We start from the raw sequence: 21595 nt of genomic DNA, 5'->3' as shown, positions 1-21595 counted from the left end.
AAAAAAGAGGAAAATGTCACCGGCTGTTACCAGATTCCTAAGGAGTCCAGTGGTCAAAAACCTTCAACTGACTGCAGAGGACCTGCAACAAAATTTGGTTACAGCAGGGACTGAGATTTCGCTCCACACAATGAGGTACATAACCTCAACTGATGCCAAAACAACAAATGTTGCCTCTAATATGTTCAAAACCATATAAATAAGTCAATGAAGTTTTGGGATTCTGTTCTGGGGAGTAATTAAATAAAGCTAAAACTTTTTGAGTCTATGAATTAGCAGTCCGTCTGGAGGATGAAGAATGAAGTATATGATAAAAGAACACCCTGCCTACTGTGAAGCATGGTGGTGGCTTAGTTATGCCTACAGTGATGTCTGGCAGTGGCTTGGTGATTACTACAGTGATGCATGATCGTGGCTCAGTGATGTCTAGAGTGAAGCATGGTGGTTGCTCACTAATGTCTACAGTGAAGCATGGAGGTGGCTCGGTGAACCCTACAGTGAAGCATAGTGGTGGCTCAGTGATGTCTTCAGTGAAGTATGCTGGTGGCTTGGTGATGTCTACAGCAAGTCTCTAAAGCAAAGCAGTATTTCAGTGATGCCTACAGTAAAGCATAGCAGTGGTTCAGTGATGCCTACAATGAAGCATGGCAGCGGTTCAATTATGCCTACAGTGAAGCATGGCAGTGGTTCAATTATGCCTACAGTGAAGAATGGCCGTGGTTCGGTGATGTCTACTGTAAAGAATAGCAGTGGTTTGGTGATGACTACAGTAAAGCATGGTAGTGGCTCGGTGATGTTTACAGTAAAGGATAGTGATAACTCAATTACCTACAGTGAAATATGGTGGTGACTCAGTGATGCCTACAGTGAAGCGTGGCGGTGGTTTCGTGATGCCTACAGTGAAACATGGTGGTGGTCTGCTGACACCTAAAGTACAGATTGGTAGTGGTTTTGTGATATCTACAGTGAAACATGGTGGTGACTCAGTGATGCCTACCTTAAATCTTGGTGGTGACTCAGTGATGCGTACAGTGAAGCCTGGCAGTGGTTCCATGATGCCTACAGTGAAAAATGGCAGTGGTTTGGTAATGCCTACTGTGAAGCATGGTGTTGGTTTGGTGACATGTACAGTACAGTGAAGCAAGGTGGTGGTTTCATGATGCCTACAGTGAAGCAAGGCGGTGGTTTGGCTGAGCCCTGCAGTGAAGTATGGTGGTGCATATAGTAAAGTATGGCTGTATGTGATATTCACAGTGAAGTATGGCAGTGGCTCAAAAAACCCTACAGTGAAGCATGGCAGTGGCTCGATAATGTTTACTGTCAAGCATGGTAGTGGCTCAGCGATGCCTAAAGTAATGCATGGTGGTAACTTGGTGATGTCTACAGTGAAACATGGTGGTGACTTGGTGATAACTATAATGGTGTTGGCTTGGCGATGTCTACTGTAAAGCATAGTAGATACTAGAGGTGGGGAGACAGAAAGACGCAATAGGGTCTTACCCGGTACACCAGGGGTAATAGGAAGAAATAGGTACACTCACCTGATGGGGTTGTGCCAGTCACAACTCCTTAAACCGCATGTGAGTGTCCGCGTGGTTCAAGCAGCGGCCCCGTGGATACGTGGTAAAAATATATACATGTAGAGAAACGGGTCTATGCCGCGCTTAAAAACCACTGAGGCAGAACTGATTTAAAAATTTCTTTAAATGAACCCTCAGTGGTTTTTAAGCGCGGCATAGACCCGTTTCTCTGCCTGTATATACTGTAAAGCATGGCAGTAGCTCTTTGATGTCTACTGTACAGTAAAGCATAGTGGTGACTCAGTGATGCCTACAGTGAAGCATGGCGGTGACTCAGTGATGCCTACAGTGAAACATGGTCATGGCTCAATGGTGGCTACAGTGAAGCATGGCAGTAACTCAGTGATGCCTACAGTCAGGGACGTAGCAACCGCGATGGAAGGGATCGAGACTGCGACTAGGCCCAGGAGTACAGGGGACTCGCTGGGCCCAACACCTGTTTCAGCAGTATTTGCGTCCAAGGGTGTGCATCCAGCTGAAATACTTTACAACACAGAGATCTGTCGGGTCCCTGCACTGCGATGTGCCAGCCGACGATTAAGTCTGTGAATATTCACTGCTCCCCATGACCATAATCCTGGGCATGGGTAGCAGATATTATGCCGGCACAACTGACAACACTGTAAGTGGGTGCGCATGACACTGATGTCATGTGCTGCACCACTTACATGCTGGTCAGTTGCCAGCGCTGGAGGAGGACACCAGGAGAGCAATGGGAAGGTGAGTATAATTGTTTCGTTTTTTTTTTACTGTGTGCAGCGTGCTGGGGGTTCATAGTTACCAGGATGGGGCTATACCAGGATAGGGCTATTTACCAGGAAGGGGACATGATATGGCCATATATACCAGGATGTGGCTATATACCAGAATGGGAACATGATGTGGTTATATATACCAGGATGGGGCTATATACCAGGATGGGGACATGATAGGGCTATATACCAAGACAAAGCTATATACCAGGATGGGGCTATATACCAGGATGGGGACATGATATGGCCATATACTGTATACCAGGATGGGGACATGATTGGGACATATATCAGGATGGGGCTATATATTAAGATGGGGACATGTTGGGACATATACCAGGATAAGGCTATATACCAGGATGTGGCAAAGATGGAGACATATACTAGGATGGGGCTATATACCAGTATGGGACATGATGAGGCCATATATACCAGGATGGGGAGATGATAAAGCTATAAATACCAGGATTGGGATATGATGAGGCCATATATACCATGATGGGGTCATATAAACCAGGATTGGGACATGATGGGGCCCTATACAGTATATACCAAGATGGGGACATGATGGGGCCATGTATACCAGGATGGGCCCATGATGGGAACATATATACAAGGATGGGCAATGATGGGGACATATATACCATAATGGAGTCATGATGGGGACATATATACCAGCATATAGTCAGGATGAGGTCAAACACCAGGATGGGGGACATATTTACCTGGAAGTGGCATAGGATGGGGTGAGATTAGTATAGGATGGGGGGAGGGAGTCATTACGACACAATTAAGGGGATGAGGGGCAACTCGTATGCTTTAAACAGGATTTTGAATGCTACAATGGCCCAAATGGGAGGGGGTCAGATCAAACTTTGCACTGGGGCCCATCGGACTCTAGTTACGCCACTGCCTAGTGAAGCATGGCAGTTGCTTTGTAACGCTTACAGTGAAGCATGGCAGTGACTCAGTGATGTTCACAGTGATGTATGGCGGTGGCTCAGTGATCTTCACAGTGAAACATGGCGGTGGCTCAGTGATGTTCACAGTGAAGCATGGCGGAGTCTCAATGAACCCTACAATTAAGCATGGTGGAGGCTTGGTGATAGCCACAGTGGAGCATGACTGTGGTTCGTTGATGCTCTGGGGCTGTTTTGCTTCCTCTGGTACTGGAATATTGCTGTGTGTGGAGAGCATGATGGATTCAGTCAAGTATCAGGAAATCCTGGATTAGAACTTGATATATTCTGTGAGTAGCTGAAGTTCGGGCGTCATTGGACCTTCCAAAAGAACAATGATCTCCAGCCTACCTCACCACCCACCAATGCTTGATTTCAGAAGAGTCCTGGATAGATTCTGGAGTTGCCATCACAGTCACTTGACCTGAACCCCATAGAGAGTTTTTCGTAGGAAATGAAGAATATTATTGACCTGAAGGCCATGACCCACGTGGACGCTCTCAGAAGCTACTTTCTGGCTATACTTCACATCTGCAGCAGGTCATAACAGCCAGAGCCAGAGGGGCATCTTACCAACCATTAGGGCCATGCCACACACCTTGTGTACAGGGACATAGAGCGAGGAGGTTACTCGGACCCACCTGAAAACAGCATTAAGGTGCACAGGGCCGGAACCTCAGGTTTCTTGACGGGGGCACCAAAACCAAAAAAAGATGCAAAGTTCTTCCTGCAGCCTGTGCATTATTTTCGGCCAGATTTACAACATACATGGTACATATACAGAAATTCAGAGAGGTCTCCGCTGGAATCCGTGCACCTACTTGTGCATGTCACCTTGATGGACATGTAACCTATGAGGAGGGCCAGTGGGGTCACTCGGGGTCCGCGGCTCAGGGGTAGGAGTCTTCTTCTTTCCGTCCGGCTGATTTTGTCTGCTCCTGGGAAGAGCTGGGGGAAAAAAAAGCAAATATGGGACACAAATCAGGGACTTAGATGGTTCAGGGACCACGTTTTCAGATGCCCATTCCTATTGAGAGGGTCCAAATTCCAAAAAAAGTCTAAAAATACACAAAGACATCCGCCAACATAGGGCTATACATTTTCTAATCCCCCCTTGTCATATATGCGCATTACATGGTATATAGGGTCCTGTGTGTATCTATAATCCTCCCCTGCCTCTATGGAAGAGGACGTCGCTGTCTGCACTGGCATAGAAAGAGTTAACCCACCCAATCCCACCATGTTAGGCCTTCTCCATAGAATCTGCACGGACCGGAGAAGATCATCCTAATAATCCGTCTATCAGAATCAGCATCTACTCACCGGCGGAGGCGAGCAGAGGGTCTCCTGTCCCCATGAAGCTTAGTCCAAGGCTGAGAAGGAAGGAAGGAGCAGCATCTGCCATAGACGGAAAGGACAAAAGCCGACGGGAAAAAGGTGTTTCCTGTGTTCCCGTGCGGAAATGTACCCCCCCTCTAAATTCTGTATGGACCCTGCCCTCCTGGAGACTGGATCACAGCAAATCTATTGTGTCCCCGGCGTGAAGGATGGAGGCGGGGAACCGGCACAAAGCAGGGACCAAGGATGGATGTATGGAGGGAGCGCCGGGAATGACAGGATGGAGACAGGAAGGAAGGAAGAGAGGAGGAAAGGAGGAAAGGAGGGAGGCAGGGAGCAAGAAAGGATGGAGGCAGGGGATCGGCACAAAGCAGGGACCAAGGATGGATGTATGGAGGGAGCGCCGGGAATGAGAGGATGGAGACAGGAAGGAAGGAAGTGAGGAGAGGAGGAAAGGAGGAAAGGAGGGAGGCAGGGAGCAAGAAAGGATGGAGGCAGGGGATCGGCACAAAGCAGGGACCAAGGATGGATGTATGGAGGGAGCGCCGGGAATGAGAGGATGGAGACAGGAAGGAAGGAAGTGAGGAGAGGAGGAAAGGAGGAAAGGAGGGAGGCAGGGAGCAAGAAAGGATGGAGGCAGGGGATCGGCACAAAGCAGGGACCAAGGATGGATGTATGGAGGGAGCGCCGGGAATGAGAGGATGGAGACAGGAAGGAAGGGAGGAAAAGGAGGGAGGAAGGAAGGATGGAGGCAGGGGATCGGCACAAAGCAGGGACCAAGGATGGATGTATGGAGGGAGCGCCGGGAATGAGAGGATGGAGAGATGAAGGAAGGAAGGAAAGAAGGAAGGAAGGCAGCAAGGAAGGATGGAAGCAGGGAACCGGCACAAAGTAGGAACCGAGGATGGATGTATGGACGGAGCGTCGGGAATGAGAGGATGGAGACAGGAAGGAGGGAAGGGAGGAAGGAAGCAAGGAAGGATGGAGGCAGGGAACTGGTACAAAGTAGGGACCGAGGCTGGATGTATATAGGGAGCGCCGGGAATGAGAGGATGGAGGAAGGAAGGAAGGAAGAGAGGAAAGGAGGAAAGGAGGGAGGAAGGAAGGATGGAGGCGGGGAACCGGCACAAAGCAAGGACCAAGGATGGATGTATGGAGGGAGCGCCGGGAATGAGAGGATGGAGGGAGGAAGGAAGGAAGAGAGGAAAGGAGGGAGGAAGGAAGGATGGAGGCGGGGAACCGGCACAAAGTAGGGACCGAGGCTGGATGTATATTGGGAGCGCCGGGAATGAGAGGATGGAGAGAGGAAGGAAGTAAAGAAGGAAGGAAGGAAGGCAGGAAGGAAGGATGGAGGCAGGGAACAGGCACAACGCAGGGACTGAGGCTGGATGTATGGAGGGAGCGCAGGGAATGATAGGATGGAGAGAGGAAGAAGAAAGGAAGGTAAAGAGGAAAGGAGGGAGGAAGACGGGGAACCGGCACAAAGAAGGGACCGAAGATGGATGTATGGAGGGAGCGCCAGGAATGAGACAATGGACAGAGGAAGGAAGGAAGGGAGGAAAGGAGGAAATGTCGGAGGAAGGAAGCAAGGAAGGATGGAGGCAGGGAACCGGCACAAAGCAGGGACCAAGGCTGGATGTATGGAGGGAGAGCCGGGAATGAGAGGATGGAGAGAGGAAGGAAGGAAGGAAGGAAGGAAGGGAGGAAAGGAGGGAGGAAGGAAGGCAGCAAGGAAGGATGGAGGCGGGGAACCGGCACAACGCAGGGACCGAGGCTGGATGTATATAGGGAGTTTCGGGAATGATAGGATGGAGAGAGGAAGGAAGAAAGGAAGGAAGGAAGGGAGGAAGGGAGGAAAGGAGGAAAGGAGCAAGGAAGGATAGAGGGAAGAAAAAAGGCAGGAAGAAAGGATGGAGGCGGGGTACCGGCACAAAGCAGGGTCCAAGGCTAGATGTATGGAGGGAGCGCCGGAAATGAGAGGATGGAGAGAGGAAGGAATGAAGGGAGTAAAGGAGCAAGGAAGGGAGGAAGGAAACAAGGAAGGATGGAGGCGGGGAACCTGCACAAAGCAGAGACTGTGGATGTATGTATGGCGGGAGCATCGGGAATGAGAGGATGGAGACAGGAAGGAAGGAAGGGAGAAAAGGAGGAAAGGAGGGAGGAAGGGAGCAAGGAAGGATGGAGGCAGGGAACCGGCACAAAGCAGGGTCCGAGGATGGATGTATGGAGGGAGCGCTGGGAATGAGAGGATGGAGAGAGGAAGGAAGGAAGGGAAAAAAGGAGCAAGGAAGGATAGAATAAAGGAAAGAAGGCAGCAAGGTAGGATGGAGGCGGGGAACCGGCACAAAGCAGGGACCAAGGCTGGATGTATGGAGGGAGTGCTGGGAATGAGAGGATGGAGAGAGGAAGGAAGGAAGGAAGGAAGGAAGGAAAAGGAGGATGGAGGTGGGAAACTGGCACAATGCAGAGGCCAAGTGTGCCGCCCCCGTGCCAGCAGCTGGTACTGCTCAGATCCAGATCTACGGTACGGCTCGAGGGGTTCTGCCGGACCCGGGGGTTGCGAGGACACTCCGACAAAAAGGGGACGTATTTGTACGGGGATGGTAGTAAACTGTCTGTGACGCCACCCACGGCGTGTGGTGAGATGTGGCAGCACCGCTGCTGTTGTGGGACACCTGGGGCGATGGGATGGCAGCTTGTTGTTAACTCTTCCGTGGGTAGGGATGGTGGCCCCGGGACCCGGTGACTTGGTGCAGGGGACTTTGATGGCAGGGACCGGTGTGCCTGGTCAGACCAGTTAGTCTCAGCTTACTCATGATTAAAGAAGTCAGTCAAGTCCAGTGGTTAACCAAGGTGATGGTGGCCGGCCGCGTGTATCCTGGTCCCCCACCCGGGCTGGTGGTTGGTATCTCTTCCCTCTGCACTGTGCTGTAGTGTTGTGGACTTCCCGGTCTGAAACTCGGGAGTCCGCTCCCGGTAATACTGTTGGGAGCTGTGCCCGCTGACGCTGACCCGTGGGATCTACAGGCTCTGACGGATGCCCTATCCCTCTCTGTGGGTGGTTGTCTCTTTTCGGGACTTAGGTTGGGACAGGACCTATAATACTGCCCTCAATCGGTTGATTAGCTAGGCCGTTGGTTCCGGTCCTGGCTTCAAGGTCCGAGTACCCCCTCTGTGCACGGTTCAACCCTGTCCCGGTCCACCTCGGATCTGCCGAGCCATCTTCCCGTCTCCTGCTAGCTACGGGCCTACCGTCTGCCACCTAGCCAATGTGTCCGGGCTCCGACCCCGACATCTGTCAGTTCAGCCTCAGGCCTAAAGCAGAGGCCTGGACTCCACTCCACTTCACTCCTACTCTTTTACTCTCCTCTCTACTCTCCTCTGACTGTTTTCCCGCCCCGGGCTCTCCAGACCCCTAGGTGGGCGTTTTCCTTCTGTCTGGTCCCGCCCACTGGTGTGCCTGTCCTTCCCTGGGGTAGGTGACTAAGGTTTTCTGATTGGCAGTGTGTAACCTAGGTGAGGGAAGGTGTTATGCGGGGGCCTATGTGTGACTACCTGCAGTGTCAGGGCGTCACACAAGGCTGGATGTATGTAGGGAGCGCCAGGAATGAGAGGATGGAGGAAAGAAGGAAGTAAGGTGTCACAAACCACCGGGGGGGTCACTCAGAAATCCCCCGCGCTGGCTACCAGTACGTCACAATCGGGGGGTAACAAGTGGGGGTCACCCCTCCTTTATACCTCCCGACCGACAGACAGAGCACGTGACGCGCTCTCTAGCGCCCCTCTTATAGTCAGGCCAATTATGGAATTGCCCGACAATAAGCAAGGAGGCCGCTATACTACTTATGCCGATTATTGAAGGGTCCCCGGTGAGAGTAGGGTATATATTCCCCCGACCTCCGCGGGCGGAATATATAAAATCTCCCCGAATCTCACTGGCCTCCCCACAATAATCCTTGGCACAACTCGCTGCCACCAACCGCTTCACGGTAACTATTAGCCGAACACACAGACGTGGGATTCAAGATCGAGATAACAGAACAGCCCAAGATTAATTATATAATTTAATCAGCCTAAAGCACACTAGAAACTACAATATATACAATAGGGAATCTACAGAATATACATATGTCAGAGTACAGTTACAATCAAAGCATGGGTTACAAACAGGCATACACAGTTCCAGCAGTTACCTTGTTGCGTCTGGCCACAGGGGGGCGCTGTACCCAGGTTTCTAGGATCCTTCCCACAGATGTTTCCTACACGTGCCCCCAGCGAAAGAACACTGGAAAATGGCCGAAGTAGGGTTATCAACCTGGCCAAATCCAAGTCCCCTCCTACCTTCGTGACCTCACAGGGAGCACTGCTCCACCCCTGGCTTGAGTTATGGACAATATCCCAACATGGAATATGGGCCATAACTTTACCTGGGAGCGTCGTAGGCGGACGCCAATGCTCTCATTGTGACAGTTATGAATTTAGCTACAGAACGAGGGGACTCATGACCTGTCTGCCAGTTCCCCATTGGCTGATATCACGCCTGGGGCATTTCCCAATGTCCTGCTCCCATAAAAAGGGTGTGCCGGCATCGTCCGCATGCGGAGACACCATTTTTATGGTTGCCATATTTATCGGAAATATGGCTTGCGAGATATGAACCATTTTTTACTGGAGTCGTTCTGTCTGGCTATTTCCATAGCCTTGCTAATGAGATACAACTCTTGTTACAGGGTGACGGCAGGGAGTCATCCTGTGTCCATTGTTCCCACACCACCTCATTTCCATATCACAGGACATGGCCATGGAGGTGTAAGTGGAACACTGAGAACAAGAAGGGAGGGGGCACTGCCAGGGAGTGATGAGGGATTATGACTGGAGTCATAATTCATCTTCATATCCCGGGATTTGCCTCACACCTCCCCCCTTTTGAGGGCGCTAGGGGGCAGCACACTCCGGTGTTCCCCCGTGCGCCCGTCCGCGACCTCTCCTTGTCGGGACAGCCCGTCTGCGTTACCGTGGTCACGGCCCCTTTTGTGGCGAATGGTGAAGTTGTATTGCTGGAGCGCAAGGCTCCATCGCAACAATCGCCCATTCGTCCCAGAGACGGTGTGCAACCAGCTGAGGGGGTTGTGGTCCGTCTCCACGATGAAGTGGCGCCCGTATAGATAGGGTTGCAGACGCTGCAGGGCCCACACTATGGCCAGGCACTCCTTCTCCATTGTGGAATAGGCCACTTCCCTCGGTAACAGCTTCCTGCTCAGGTACAAGACTGGGTGCTCTTGGCTCGCAGAGTCCACCTGGCTGAGCACCGCACCGAGGCCGAAGTCACTGGCGTCGGTCTGTACTACAAACGGCCGCGTGAAATCGGCTGCCTGTAGCACGGGCGGGCTGGACAGGGCGTCCTTTAGGGCCCGGAAGGCTGTCTCGCAGTCCATTGTCCAATCGACTGCAGAGGGCAGCTTCTTCTTGGTGAGGTCCGTCAAGGGCTTTGCCAGGCTACTATAGCATGGAACAAACCTCCTATAGTACCCAGCGGTCCCCAAGAAGGACATCACCTGCTTCTAGGTCCTGGGGGTGGGCCAGGATGCGATGGCCTCCACTTTCTCAGGCTCGGGCTTCAGTGTCCTCCCGCCTACCCGGTGACCGAGGTACTGGACCTCGCCCATGGCCAGCTGACACTTTCCCGGCTTGATGGTCAAACCTGCCCGGTGGATCCGCCTGAGCACCTGTGCTAGATGCTCTAGGTGGTCCTCCCAGGTGGGACTGAAGACGGCAATGTCATCTAGGTACGCGGCCGCGTACCCTTCAAGTCCCTTGAGCAGGGTGTTGACCATCCGCTGGAAAGTGGCAGGGGCATTCCTCATCCCGAATGGCATCACCGTGGACTCGTACAGTCCAAATGGGGTAATAAAGGCAGAGCGTTCCCTGGCCTTGCGAGTCAGGGGGATCTGCCAATATCCCCGGCTCAGATCCATGATGGTCAGGTACCCCGGCCAACTGATCGAGCAGGTCATCGATGCGTGGCATTGGGTACGCATCGGCGACCGTGACCGCATTGAGCCCCCTGTAGTCCACGCAGAACCGAGTGGTTCGGTCCTTCTTAGGGACGAGGACTACAGGCGAGGCCCAAGCGCTGTTGGATGCCTGGATCACCCCCAGCTTCAGCATCTCGTCAATCTCCTGGCGCATGTGTTGCTGCACCTCCAGGGAGACCCGATATGCTGAACGCCGGATCGGGGGATGATCCCCAGTGTCCACGTGATGGACAGCCAAGTCAGTCCTTCCGGGCTGGTTGGTAAACAACCCCCGGAAGGGGTGTAGGGTGGCCCACAGCTGGGACCGTTGGTCCTCCAAGAGCTGGTGGCCAACCTCCACATCCTCAATGGATCCGCCTGCCCTAACCTGGGCTAGCATATCCAAGAGGGTTTCCGCTTCTCCCTCCTCGGGCAGGTTGCACACGGGGAGCGCACATGCCTCCCGCTCATGATGTGCCTTCATCATGTTCACATGGAAGGGCTTCCGCCTTCCACGGGCAGGGTCCAGGGTGACCAGGTACGTCACAGGGTTGAGCTGCTGGTACACGAGGTATGGGCCTTCCCAGGCTGCCTGAAGCTTGTCCTGTGGTACGGGGACCAGTACCCACACCTCTTGACCCACTTGGTAGGTCCTCTCACAAGCGTTCTGGTCGTACCAACGCTTCTGATCGGCCTGGGCTTGAGCCATATTGTCGTGTACCAGTTGCGTCAAGGCCTGCATTTTGTCCCGGAAGCGCATGACATACTCGATAACCGACACTCCAGGGGTGGCCAAATCCCCTTCCCAAGCCTCTTTCACCAGAGCCAGGGGGCCCCGCACACGTCGCCCGTACAGGAGCTCAAACGGTGAGAATCCTGTTGAGGCCTGTGGAACCTCCCGGTAAGCAAATAACAGGTGTGGGAGATACCGCTCCCAGTCACGCCCATGGGAGTCGACCAACATCTTAAGCATCTGCTTTAAGGTGCCATTGAACCGCTCGCACAGGCCATTAGTCTGTGGATGGCACGGGCTGGCCACCAGATGTCGCACCTGGACTTGCTTACAGAGGGCCTCCACCAGCTGGGACATGAATTGGGTCCCCCGGTCAGTGAGCATTTCCTGGGGAAAACCCACTCGGGAGAAAATCTCCAGCAATGCGGTGGCCACCTTGTCAGCCCGAATGGACGACAAGGCCACTGCTTCTGGGTACCGGGTGGCATAGTCCACTACCGTCAGTATGAAGCGTTTCCCGGAGCTGCTGGGGATGGCCAGCGGGCCGACCAGATCCACAGCCACCCTCCTGAAAGGCTCATCGATGATGGGCAGAGATACCAGTGGGGCTTTGGGGCGTGGCCCCGCCTTCCCCACTCTCTGACAGGTTTCACACGAACGGCAGTAGGCAGCCACATCGGCCCCCATTTTTGGCCAGTAGAAATGCTGGTTTAACCTGGCCTTGGTCTTAGCGATCCCTAGGTGTCCGGCCATCGGAATCTCATGGGCGATCCGCAACAACTCCGTCCGGAACGGATAGGGTACCACCAACTGTCGGTCCCTGGGCCACGCCTCCGGTGAACCCTGCTGGACCGTGGCCCGGTACAGCCGTCCTTGGTCCCAGACCACTCGCTCCGGGTCCGAGTCCGAGGGAGGCTGTGCCGCCTGCTCCTTAAGAGCTTTCAGGCTGTCGTCAGCTTCTAACGCTGCCTGAAACCCCTGACTAGATGTGGCCAGAATCGACGAGACTGTCACATCTTCAGTCAGTACCCCGGGACCTGTGTCCTGGCCTCCACCTGACTCGGCTGCCACTTGGTCAGAAGGGGAAGAGCTATCGGACCTCCGGGAGGCCCCTTGGCTTCCAGCACTCCCACTGCGGGTGACAGCGGCCACAGCCGCTGCGACCGTGGGTCGTGCCTGCTCCTCCTCCGTTCCTGACCAAGTCGCCGGTTCAGGCAGACCTACCTGGCTTCCTGACACCCCGGTTGTGGGGGAACCATGCACCGAGATCTTACCTGGGAGCACTTCCGCTCCTGGACCGGCCCCAATCTCACCTGCCTGTTCCCCCCCTGCAGCAACAGAACCCCGCTGTGAAATCTCTGGGGACCCCACATTTGCTGTGGTAGCCCCCACCCCACACACTGGTCCTCCCCCTGCAGCACCCTGCTCTCTGCTTATCCCTGCAGAGGGCAACAGATCCCAGCTCACAGGCTGGTTACTTGTAGAGGCATTGTCACACCTTTCTCTGACCCCCTCCCCTCCTGTCACAGCTGCAGCTGCGTGTGTGTCTATGGTGTCTGTGCAAGCAGAAATATCAGAGTTCACTCCCTCCTCCCTTACATCATTCATAGATAACACATTAACATTGTCAGGAGTCATGTCAGTACTGGCTGAAGGTTCAGCCCTTGGTTGGGGCCCAAACTGGGAGGTTATCTGCCCCAAATCTGTCCCAAGTAGCACGTTTGCAGGGATCCGATCAGTTACCCCCACCTCCCTCACCCCTCGCCCTGCGTTCCAGTCCACATAAATGTCAGCAACAGGCAGCGCCGGGTCAGTGCCTCCAATCCCGGAGACAGCGAGGGTTTTTCCAGGGATCAAGTCTTGGGGGGACACCATCTCAGGCCGCACCAGAGTCACCTCCGAGGCGCTGTCTCGCAGTCCTATGGTCACAGACCGGCCGACGGTGACAGGTTGGAAGCTGTCCAGGGACCTACCACCACCCCCACCCACACAATACACCTTGGGCGGCCCTTGGGACGGGGACGGAGCCGGGGCCTTGGGACGCTGAGGGCACATGGCCTTGAAGTGTCCAGGTAGGTTGCACTGGTGGCACCGTCTTGGTTCTGCCACGGGCCTGGAGAGGGGAGTTGAGGGGGACACCCCCTGCAGTCTAGGGGCAGGTGGGGCAGTCGCAGAATTCATCTTACCCCCTCTCCAGGTGCTGCTGGTGGCCGCTCTCCTGGCCTCAGGGGCCCGGTTGTTGGTGTAGTCATCGGCAAGGGCAGCTGTAGCCGTGGACCCCTTTGGCTTCTGGTCTCGGATGAACTGGCGGAGATCCTCAGGGCAGTTCCACAAGAGTTGCTCCGTGATGAACAAGTCCAGGATCTCCGGTCCGGTGGAAAGCTGCAGGCCTTGGGTCCAGTGGTCGGCAGCTCGGGCAAGTGCCCGCCGGTGGTCAGCCCAGGAGTCCTTTGGTCCCTTCTGTAGGCTCCGGAACTTCTTGCGGTAGGACTCTGGAGTGAGGTTGTACTGTTGGATCAGGGCCCGCTTGATGGTGTCGTAGCCCTGATCTGCCTCAGCAGGCAAGTCCCCAAGGACATCCAGGGCCTTACCCCTTAAACGGGGGGTCAGGTATTTGGCCCACTGGTCCTTGTTCAGATGGTGCTGCAAGCAAGTCCGTTCAAAAGCAGTCAGGAAAGAGTCCAAGTCTCCATCCTTCTCCAGCACTGGGAAGTCCTCAACACGGACCTTTGGAAGTTTGGTGTTTTGAAGGTCACATGTGGCTGATGAGGGCCGGAGCTGAGCTAGCTGCAGCTGGTAGTCACGGTCTGCCTGTCGCTCTCGCTCTCGCTCTTCACGCGCTGCCTGCCGCTCTCGCTCCGCAGCCTCACGCTCTGCGTGCCGCTCTGCCCTGCGCTCTGCCAGGAGTTCCTTGTAGCCCTTCTGGTCTCCAGCCTGGAGAAGGGCCATAGCCATTTGAAGAAGGCTATCCGAGCCTCCCAGGCTCGGTGGAATGGCACGTGGTGATCTGCGGCACGCTGCGGAGCCTGGTGATTCACTGTCCCTTTCAGAGCGGAGGGCTGGCATCTGGCTCGTTGAGGAACCTTGGGTGAGCTCCTCCTCATCTTGTCCAGCAGTGCCAGGTTGCGCAATGTCCTCGGCAGAACGGTTTTCTGGCGTCGAGCTCCTGGAGGACTCGTGGGCAACCTCCTCATTGCTGTCCACAGCACCGTCCTCCCTCTCTTCGGCTCCTGCCTTAGCATTGGCCAGTTGCATAGCTCTGCTCCTGGTGCCATCAGCCATTCTTGCAGACTTTTGGTCACTGACACAGAACTGACACCTGATGCCTCCACACACCTTACAGTATCTGCACTCTGACACTCTAGTGTTGAGCTAGTCTGAAGACCCCAGCAGCCACAGCTGCTGCAGGCAGTCTTTAGTGTCTGGGAGTATGGGTCTCACACTCACACACACTATTATCTCGATCCCACCGCTTGCCACCAATATGTCACAAACCACCGGGGGGGTCACTCAGAAATCCCCCGCGCTGGCTACCAGTACGTCACAATCGGGGGGTAACAAGTGGGGGTCACCCCTCCTTTATACCTCCCGACCGACAGACAGAGCACGTGACGCGCTCTCTAGCGCCCCTCTTATAGTCAGGCCAATTATGGAATTGCCCGACAATAAGCAAGGAGGCCGCTATACTAATTATGCCGATTATTGAAGGGTCCCCGGTGAGAGTAGGGTATATATTCCCCCGACCTCCGCGGGCGGAATATATAAAATCTCCCCGAATCTCACTGGCCTCCCCACAATAATCCTTGGCACAACTCGCTGCCACCAACCGCTTCACGGTAACTATTAGCCGAACACACAGACGTGGGATTCAAGATCGAGATAACAGAACAGCCCAAGATTAATTATATAATTTAATCAGCCTAAAGCACACTAGAAACTACAATATATACAATAGGGAATCTACAGAATATACATATGTCAGAGTACAGTTACAATCAAAGCATGGGTTACAAACAGGCATACACAGTTCCAGCAGTTACCTTGTTGCGTCTGGCCACAGGGGGGCGCTGTACCCAGGTTTCTAGGATCCTTCCCACAGATGTTTCCTACACGTGCCCCCAGCGAAAGAACACTGGAAAAATGGCCGAAGTAGGGTTATCAACCTGGCCAAATCCAGGTCCCCTCCTACCTTCGTGACCTCACAGGGAGCACTGCTCCACCCCTGGCTTGAGTTATGGACAATATCCCAACATGGAATATGGGCCATAACTTTGCCTGGGAGCGTCGTAGGCGGACGCCAATGCTCTCATTGTGACAGTTATGAATTTAGCTACAGAACGAGGGGACTCATGACCTGTCTGCCAGTTCCCCATTGGCTGATATCACGCCTGGGGCATTTCCCAATGTCCTGCTCCCATAAAAAGGGTGTGCCGGCATCGTCCGCATGCGGAGACACCATTTTTATGGTTGCCATATTTATCGGAAATATGGCTTGCGAGATATGAACCATTTTTTACTGGAGTCGTTCTGTCTGGCTATTTCCATAGCCTTGCTAATGAGATTACAACTCTTGTTACAGGGTGACGGCAGGGAGTCATCCTGTGTCCATTGTTCCCACACCACCTCATTTCCATATCACAGGACATGGCCATGGAGGTGTAAGTGGAACACTGAGAACAAGAAGGGAGGGGGCACTGCCAGGGAGTGATGAGGGATTATGACTGGAGTCATAATTCATCTTCATATCCCGGGATTTGCCTCACATAAGGAAAGAAGGAAGATAGGAAGGAAGGGGAAGATGTAATAAAGGATCTTACCAGCTCCCTACAATACACCGGCCTACAAGATATGACACCGGGTCTCCAGCTTTAGAGGAGTGAAAGAAACACTAGATAATTTATATAGTTATTCTGCAGGATTACACCAAGGGTCATTAATATTAATTAATATCCAAGAAAGAAGAATATCTATCAAATTCAAAGAAGCTTTTTTTGGCAGGAAGAGTACTTTTATTGGGCTGGAATAATAATAATAATATTTATTAATTCCACAGCGCTTTACATACAATGGTAACACTGTCCCCATTGGGGCTCACAATCTAGAGTCCCTTTCTGTATGTGTTTGGAGTGTGGGAGGAAACCGGAGACCCCGGAGGAAACCCACGCAAACACGGGGAGAACATACAAACTCCTTGCAGATGGGTTTTTGAATCCTTGGTGGGATTTGAACCCAGGACCCCAGAGCTGCAAGGTTGCAGTGCTAACCACTGAGCCACCGTGCCGCCCACCTTGACTAATCTATCCATCCATCCTTACCTGGTCCCTGCTAATCCATGGTACAACTTATCTAAAGATTCAATGATGTTTTCAGAACTGATGATAAAAGAAATAATATAATAATTCTGAGGATATACATAACATACATGACTATAAACGTGGACAGTCGCATTTTCTGGACGTCCATGAGCAGTATGTCAGGAGCAGGTGGAATAATCTCTATTTATAACTGATGAATAAATTAGATCAAATGCTACAAAAAGGTCCAGGCCCCCCTTCCCCTCCCCCCATAGGGGTGCTCCCATAGAACAACCTGGATCTTACATGTAAAGCGCTGCGGAATATGTTGGCGCTATAGAAATAAAGATTATTATTATTATTATTATTACATCTATATGGTGCAGTGCCACCTACTGGTCACAATCAAGTATAGCATGTCAATAAATGGCTGCAGTATTATTAACCATGTTTAAAAAATAAATAAATAAATAAAATATAATAATAATAATAATATTCATTAATTTATATAAATTTATAAAAAAAAAAGTAGTGACTCCGTCAAGTTAAGAGGTTGCAAAGCAATGTGAAAAAAAAAATGCTTGAAGAATCTCTCCAAGCAAAAAAAAATAAATAAATAAGAAATTCTCCAGAAACAATAAAAAAGCTAAACTGCAAAGTATCAATAAATGTTACCGCGCTGCTGTTACATTTCAGCTTATTGCTTCGGTTTATGACTGTCACTTTGACGCAGATTTTATTTAAATGTCATTATATCAGTATGCTGGGGACGTAAATGTAAAACGGCCGCCGTTAATTGTTATGTGGCGGTGGATGGCGGCTGATGGCGGTTGATAGCGGCTGCGCTGCGGTGATTGATGGACGCGCGCCCATCATATTTCAATCACTTCTAAACAACATAGACAGGAGACTGAACACTGCCACCCAGTGTTGATTTATGGGCATGACATTATGGGGTGGCGGCGGGCGTCAGTCAGGGGTGATTTACACGTCAATCAGCAGAATTGCAGCAGATGTTAATTGCTTTTACCTTCCACGACTGTCAGGATTATACGGCGCAAAAATGGCGCCCTGCTGATACCAGCGCCGGATCCGAAGAACAAGGCGAGATCTGTCATCTACAACAATTCACCATGTCAGTTATGGAAAAGGAGGGTTATCAGGAAATTAGAGCTGCAAGGGTTTATTTTACTACAAATTTGTACTTATTTTATGTTCAAAGCCAAATTTAGGTTTTTCATGAATTCCCGTTATCACAGGTGTATAATGTGCCCCGCTCGGATCCGGGGGTGATGTCCGTTCGTGGCTCGAGGGTATCCGGACCCAGGGGCTTAGGGGCCACACTCTAAAGTGAAAGGGGGTATTTACAGGGGAGTTATAGTTCGTGACGCCACTCGTGGTGTGCGGTAACTGGGAGTACCGCCGCTGCTGTTGGGAGTACCCGGGGTGATGGAATGGGGCAGCAAGGTGTTGTTGCCCTCCACGGGTAGGGGTAGGCCCCGGGACTCTGGATGGTGATACTGGGAGATCATTCAGGTACTCACTCAGGAAATAAGCAGACGCTGACAACCGGGTAAACCAAGTCTCTGGCTGCCGCTGCCTCTCAAAGGGGAGCTTGTCCGGGTCCCGTCCCCTGCAGCACTGCCTGGTGATCCGTGACCTGCCTCCTGGCACAAAGTTTAGATTCTCCGCGGTGGTTTGGTAGCTTGAAACTTGCCGGGTCCCACTCCCCACTGTGGCTAAGTGAGGGAGCCTGCTCTCAGGCTCACGCTTGGGATTTCAGTGGGTCGCTTGTTTGGAAAGCCCTATCGATCTCGTTGCACTAGTGCCCCGATTCTGGAGCCGGTGGGAACAGTCCATAAATGCTCCGTTTTCCGCAGGTTAATTGCCAAGTTGCCTGAACCTTCTCCCCGACCTAGAGTCCGTGTACCCCGCCGTGCCTTCGGGTCCCGGACCAGTGATAGGACCAGGCTGCTGACCGTCCTCCAAGACAGGTCCCAGGCACCTAGCCTCAATCCCCTGCGACCGGGGGTCCGACTCCTCTAGGTCCAGACCACCGTCTGCGACCTAGATTGCTTCTCTTGGGAGCCACTACTCCCAACCTCCTCTGAGCTTCTCTCAGCTCGAGGGCTATCACACTTCACCTTTCCCACTTCTCTTCTACACTCCTCACCTCCCCTACCTGACCCCTAGGTGGGTGACTTAAGCCGCCCACTGGTGTGTCTGGTGGGGGTGGTGCAGGGTGTATGTAGGATTTGATTTGCTGTTGGAGGCAGCACTGTAAGATGGGGACCCAGAACCAAGAGGGAGGCGGAATACTGCACGAGGAGGGTAGTTTGTGCAGTACCCTGTGATGACCTGATAGTACAGGGGCGTCACAATAACATCCAGGCCCTCACCCCCAGTGTATAACATCCGGCCCCTCACCCCCAGTGTATAACATCCGGCCCCCTCTCCCCCCAGTGTATAACATCCAGCCCCTCACCCCCAGTGTATAACATCCAGACCCTCACCCCCAGTGTATAACATCCAGCCCCTCACCCCCAGTGTATAACATCCGGCCCTCACCCCCAGTGTATAACATCCAGCCCTCACCCCCAGTGTATAACATCCAGCCCCTCAACCCCAGTGTATAACATCCGGCCCCTCTCCCCCCAGTGTATAACATCCAGCCCCTCACCCCCAGTGTATAACATCCAGCCCCTCACCCCCAGTGTATAACATCCGGCCCCTCACCCCCAGTGTATAACATCCGGCCCCTCACCCCCAGTGTATAACATCCAGCCCCTCACCCCCAGTGTATAACATCCAGCCCCTCACCCCCAGTGTATAACATCCGGCCCCTCACCCCCAGTGTATAACATCCAGCCCCTCTCCCCCCAGTGTATAACATCCAGCCCCTCACCCCCAGTGTATAACATCCAGCCCCTCACCCCCAGTGTATAACATCCAGACCCTCACCCCCAGTGTATAACATCCAGCCCCCTCAACCCCAGTGTATAACATCCGGCCCCTCTCCCCCCAGTGTATAACATCCGGCCCCTCACCCCCAGTGTATAACATTCGGCCCCTCACCCCCAGTGTATAACATCCGGCCCCTCTCCCCCAGTGTATAACATCCGGCCCCTCACCCCCAGTGTATAACATCCGGCCCCTCACCCCCAGTGTATAACATCCAGACCCTCACCCCCAGTGTATAACATCCAGCCCCTCACCCCCAGTGTATAACATCCAGCCCCTCACCCCCAGTGTATAACATCCAGCCCCTCACCCCCAGTGTATAACATCCGGCCCCTCACCCCCAGTGTATAACATCCAGCCCCTCTCCCCCCCAGTGTATAACATCCAGCCCCTCACCCCCAGTGTATAACATCCAGCCCCTCACCCCCAGTGTATAACATCCAGACCCTCACCCCCAGTGTATAACATCCAGCCCCTCACCCCCAGTGTATAACATCCGGCCCCTCACCCCCAGTGTATAACATCCAGCCCCTCACCCCCAGTGTATAACATCCAGCCCCTCAACCCCAGTGTATAACATCCGGCCCCTCACCCCCAGTGTATAACATCCAGCCCCTCACCCCCAGTGTATAACATCCAGCCCCTCACCCCCAGTGTATAACATCCAGCCCCTCACCCCCAGTGTATAACATCCGGCCCCTCACCCCCAGTGTATAACATCCAGCCCCTCACCCCCAGTGTATAACATCCAGCCCCTCACCCCCAGTGTTAACATCCGGCCCCTCACCCCCAGTGTATAACATCCAGCCCCTCTCCCCCCCAGTGTATAACATCCAGCCCCTCACCCCCAGTGTATAACATCCAGCCCCTCACCCCCAGTGTATAACATCCAGCCCCTCACCCCCAGTGTATAACATCCAGCCCCTCAACCCCAGTGTATAACATCCGGCCCCTCTCCCCCCAGTGTATAACATCCGGCCCCTCACCCCCAGTGTATAACATTTCGGCCCCTCACCCCCAGTGTATAACATCCGGCCCCTCTCCCCCAGTGTATAACATCCGGCCCCTCACCCCCAGTGTATAACATCCGGCCCCTCACCCCCAGTGTATAACATCAGGCCCCTCCCCCCAGTGTATAACATCCAGCCCCTCACCCCCAGTGTATAACATCGGGCCCCTCACCCCCCCAATGTATAACATCCGGACCCTCACCCCCAGTGTATAACATCCGGACCCTCACCCCCAGTGTATAACATCCGGCCCCTCACCCCCAGTGTATAACATTCAGCCCCTCTCCCCCAGTGTATAACATCCGGACCCTCTCCCCCAGTGTATAACATCCAGCCCCTCTCCCCCCCAGTGTATAACATCCGGCCCCTCACCCCCACTGTATAACATCTGGCCCCTCACCCCCAGTGTATAACATTCGGCCCCTCTACCCCAGTGTATAACATCCAGCCCCTCTCCCCCAGTGTATAACATCCAGCCCCTCACCCCCAGTGTATAACATCCGGCCCCTCACCCCCAGTGTATAACATCCGGCCCCTCACCCCCAGTGTATAACATCCGGCCCATCACCCCCAGTGTATAACATCCAGCCCCTCACCCCCAGTGTATAACATCCAGCCCCTCTCCCCCCGTGTATAACATTCAGCCCCTCATCCCCAGTGTATAACATCCAGCCCCTCTCCCCCCGTGTATAACATCCGGCCCCATTACCCCCCAGTGTATAACACCCAGCCCCTCACCCCCAGTGTATAACATCCAGCCCCTCACCCCCAGTGTATAACATCCAGACCCTCACCCCCAGTGTATAACATCCAGCCCTCTCCCCCCAGTGTATAACATCCGGCCCCTCTCCCCCGATGTATAACATCCAGCCCCTCTCCCCCCAGTGTATAACATCCGGCCCCTCTCCCCCGATGTATAACATCCAGCCCCTCTCCCCCAGGTGTATAACATCC

General features: G+C 53.3%; 1 protein-coding gene across 3 annotated transcripts in view; it reads right to left on the bottom strand.

The window, feature by feature from the left end:
- The window catches only part of BEAN1 (brain expressed associated with NEDD4 1), a 28777-nt gene extending 23077 nt beyond the window's left edge, over positions 1-5700 (bottom strand). For 2 of the 3 annotated variants that reach the window (XR_012727301.1, XM_075325876.1), the window contains exons 1-2: positions 4615-5697; positions 4113-4239 (exon numbers count right to left, since the gene is read on the bottom strand). Coding sequence is in view for 2 of the 3 variants with exons in the window: in XM_075325876.1 (XP_075181991.1) it covers positions 4113-4137 (25 nt within the window). In the remaining variant the exon portion in view is untranslated. Of the gene's footprint in view, positions 1-3932; positions 4240-4614 lie in introns of all 3 variants that reach the window. The other variant, XM_075325877.1, reaches the window with a different exon arrangement.
- Between the last annotated feature and the right edge of the window lie 15895 nt (positions 5701-21595).

The sequence above is a fragment of the Anomaloglossus baeobatrachus genome, chromosome 10 (genome assembly GCF_048569485.1).
Source record: "Anomaloglossus baeobatrachus isolate aAnoBae1 chromosome 10, aAnoBae1.hap1, whole genome shotgun sequence".
Classification (NCBI taxonomy): Eukaryota; Metazoa; Chordata; class Amphibia; order Anura; family Aromobatidae; genus Anomaloglossus; species Anomaloglossus baeobatrachus.
Note: the sequence above shows the minus strand (reverse complement) of the source record. Positions and strands in the feature narration are given on the sequence as shown.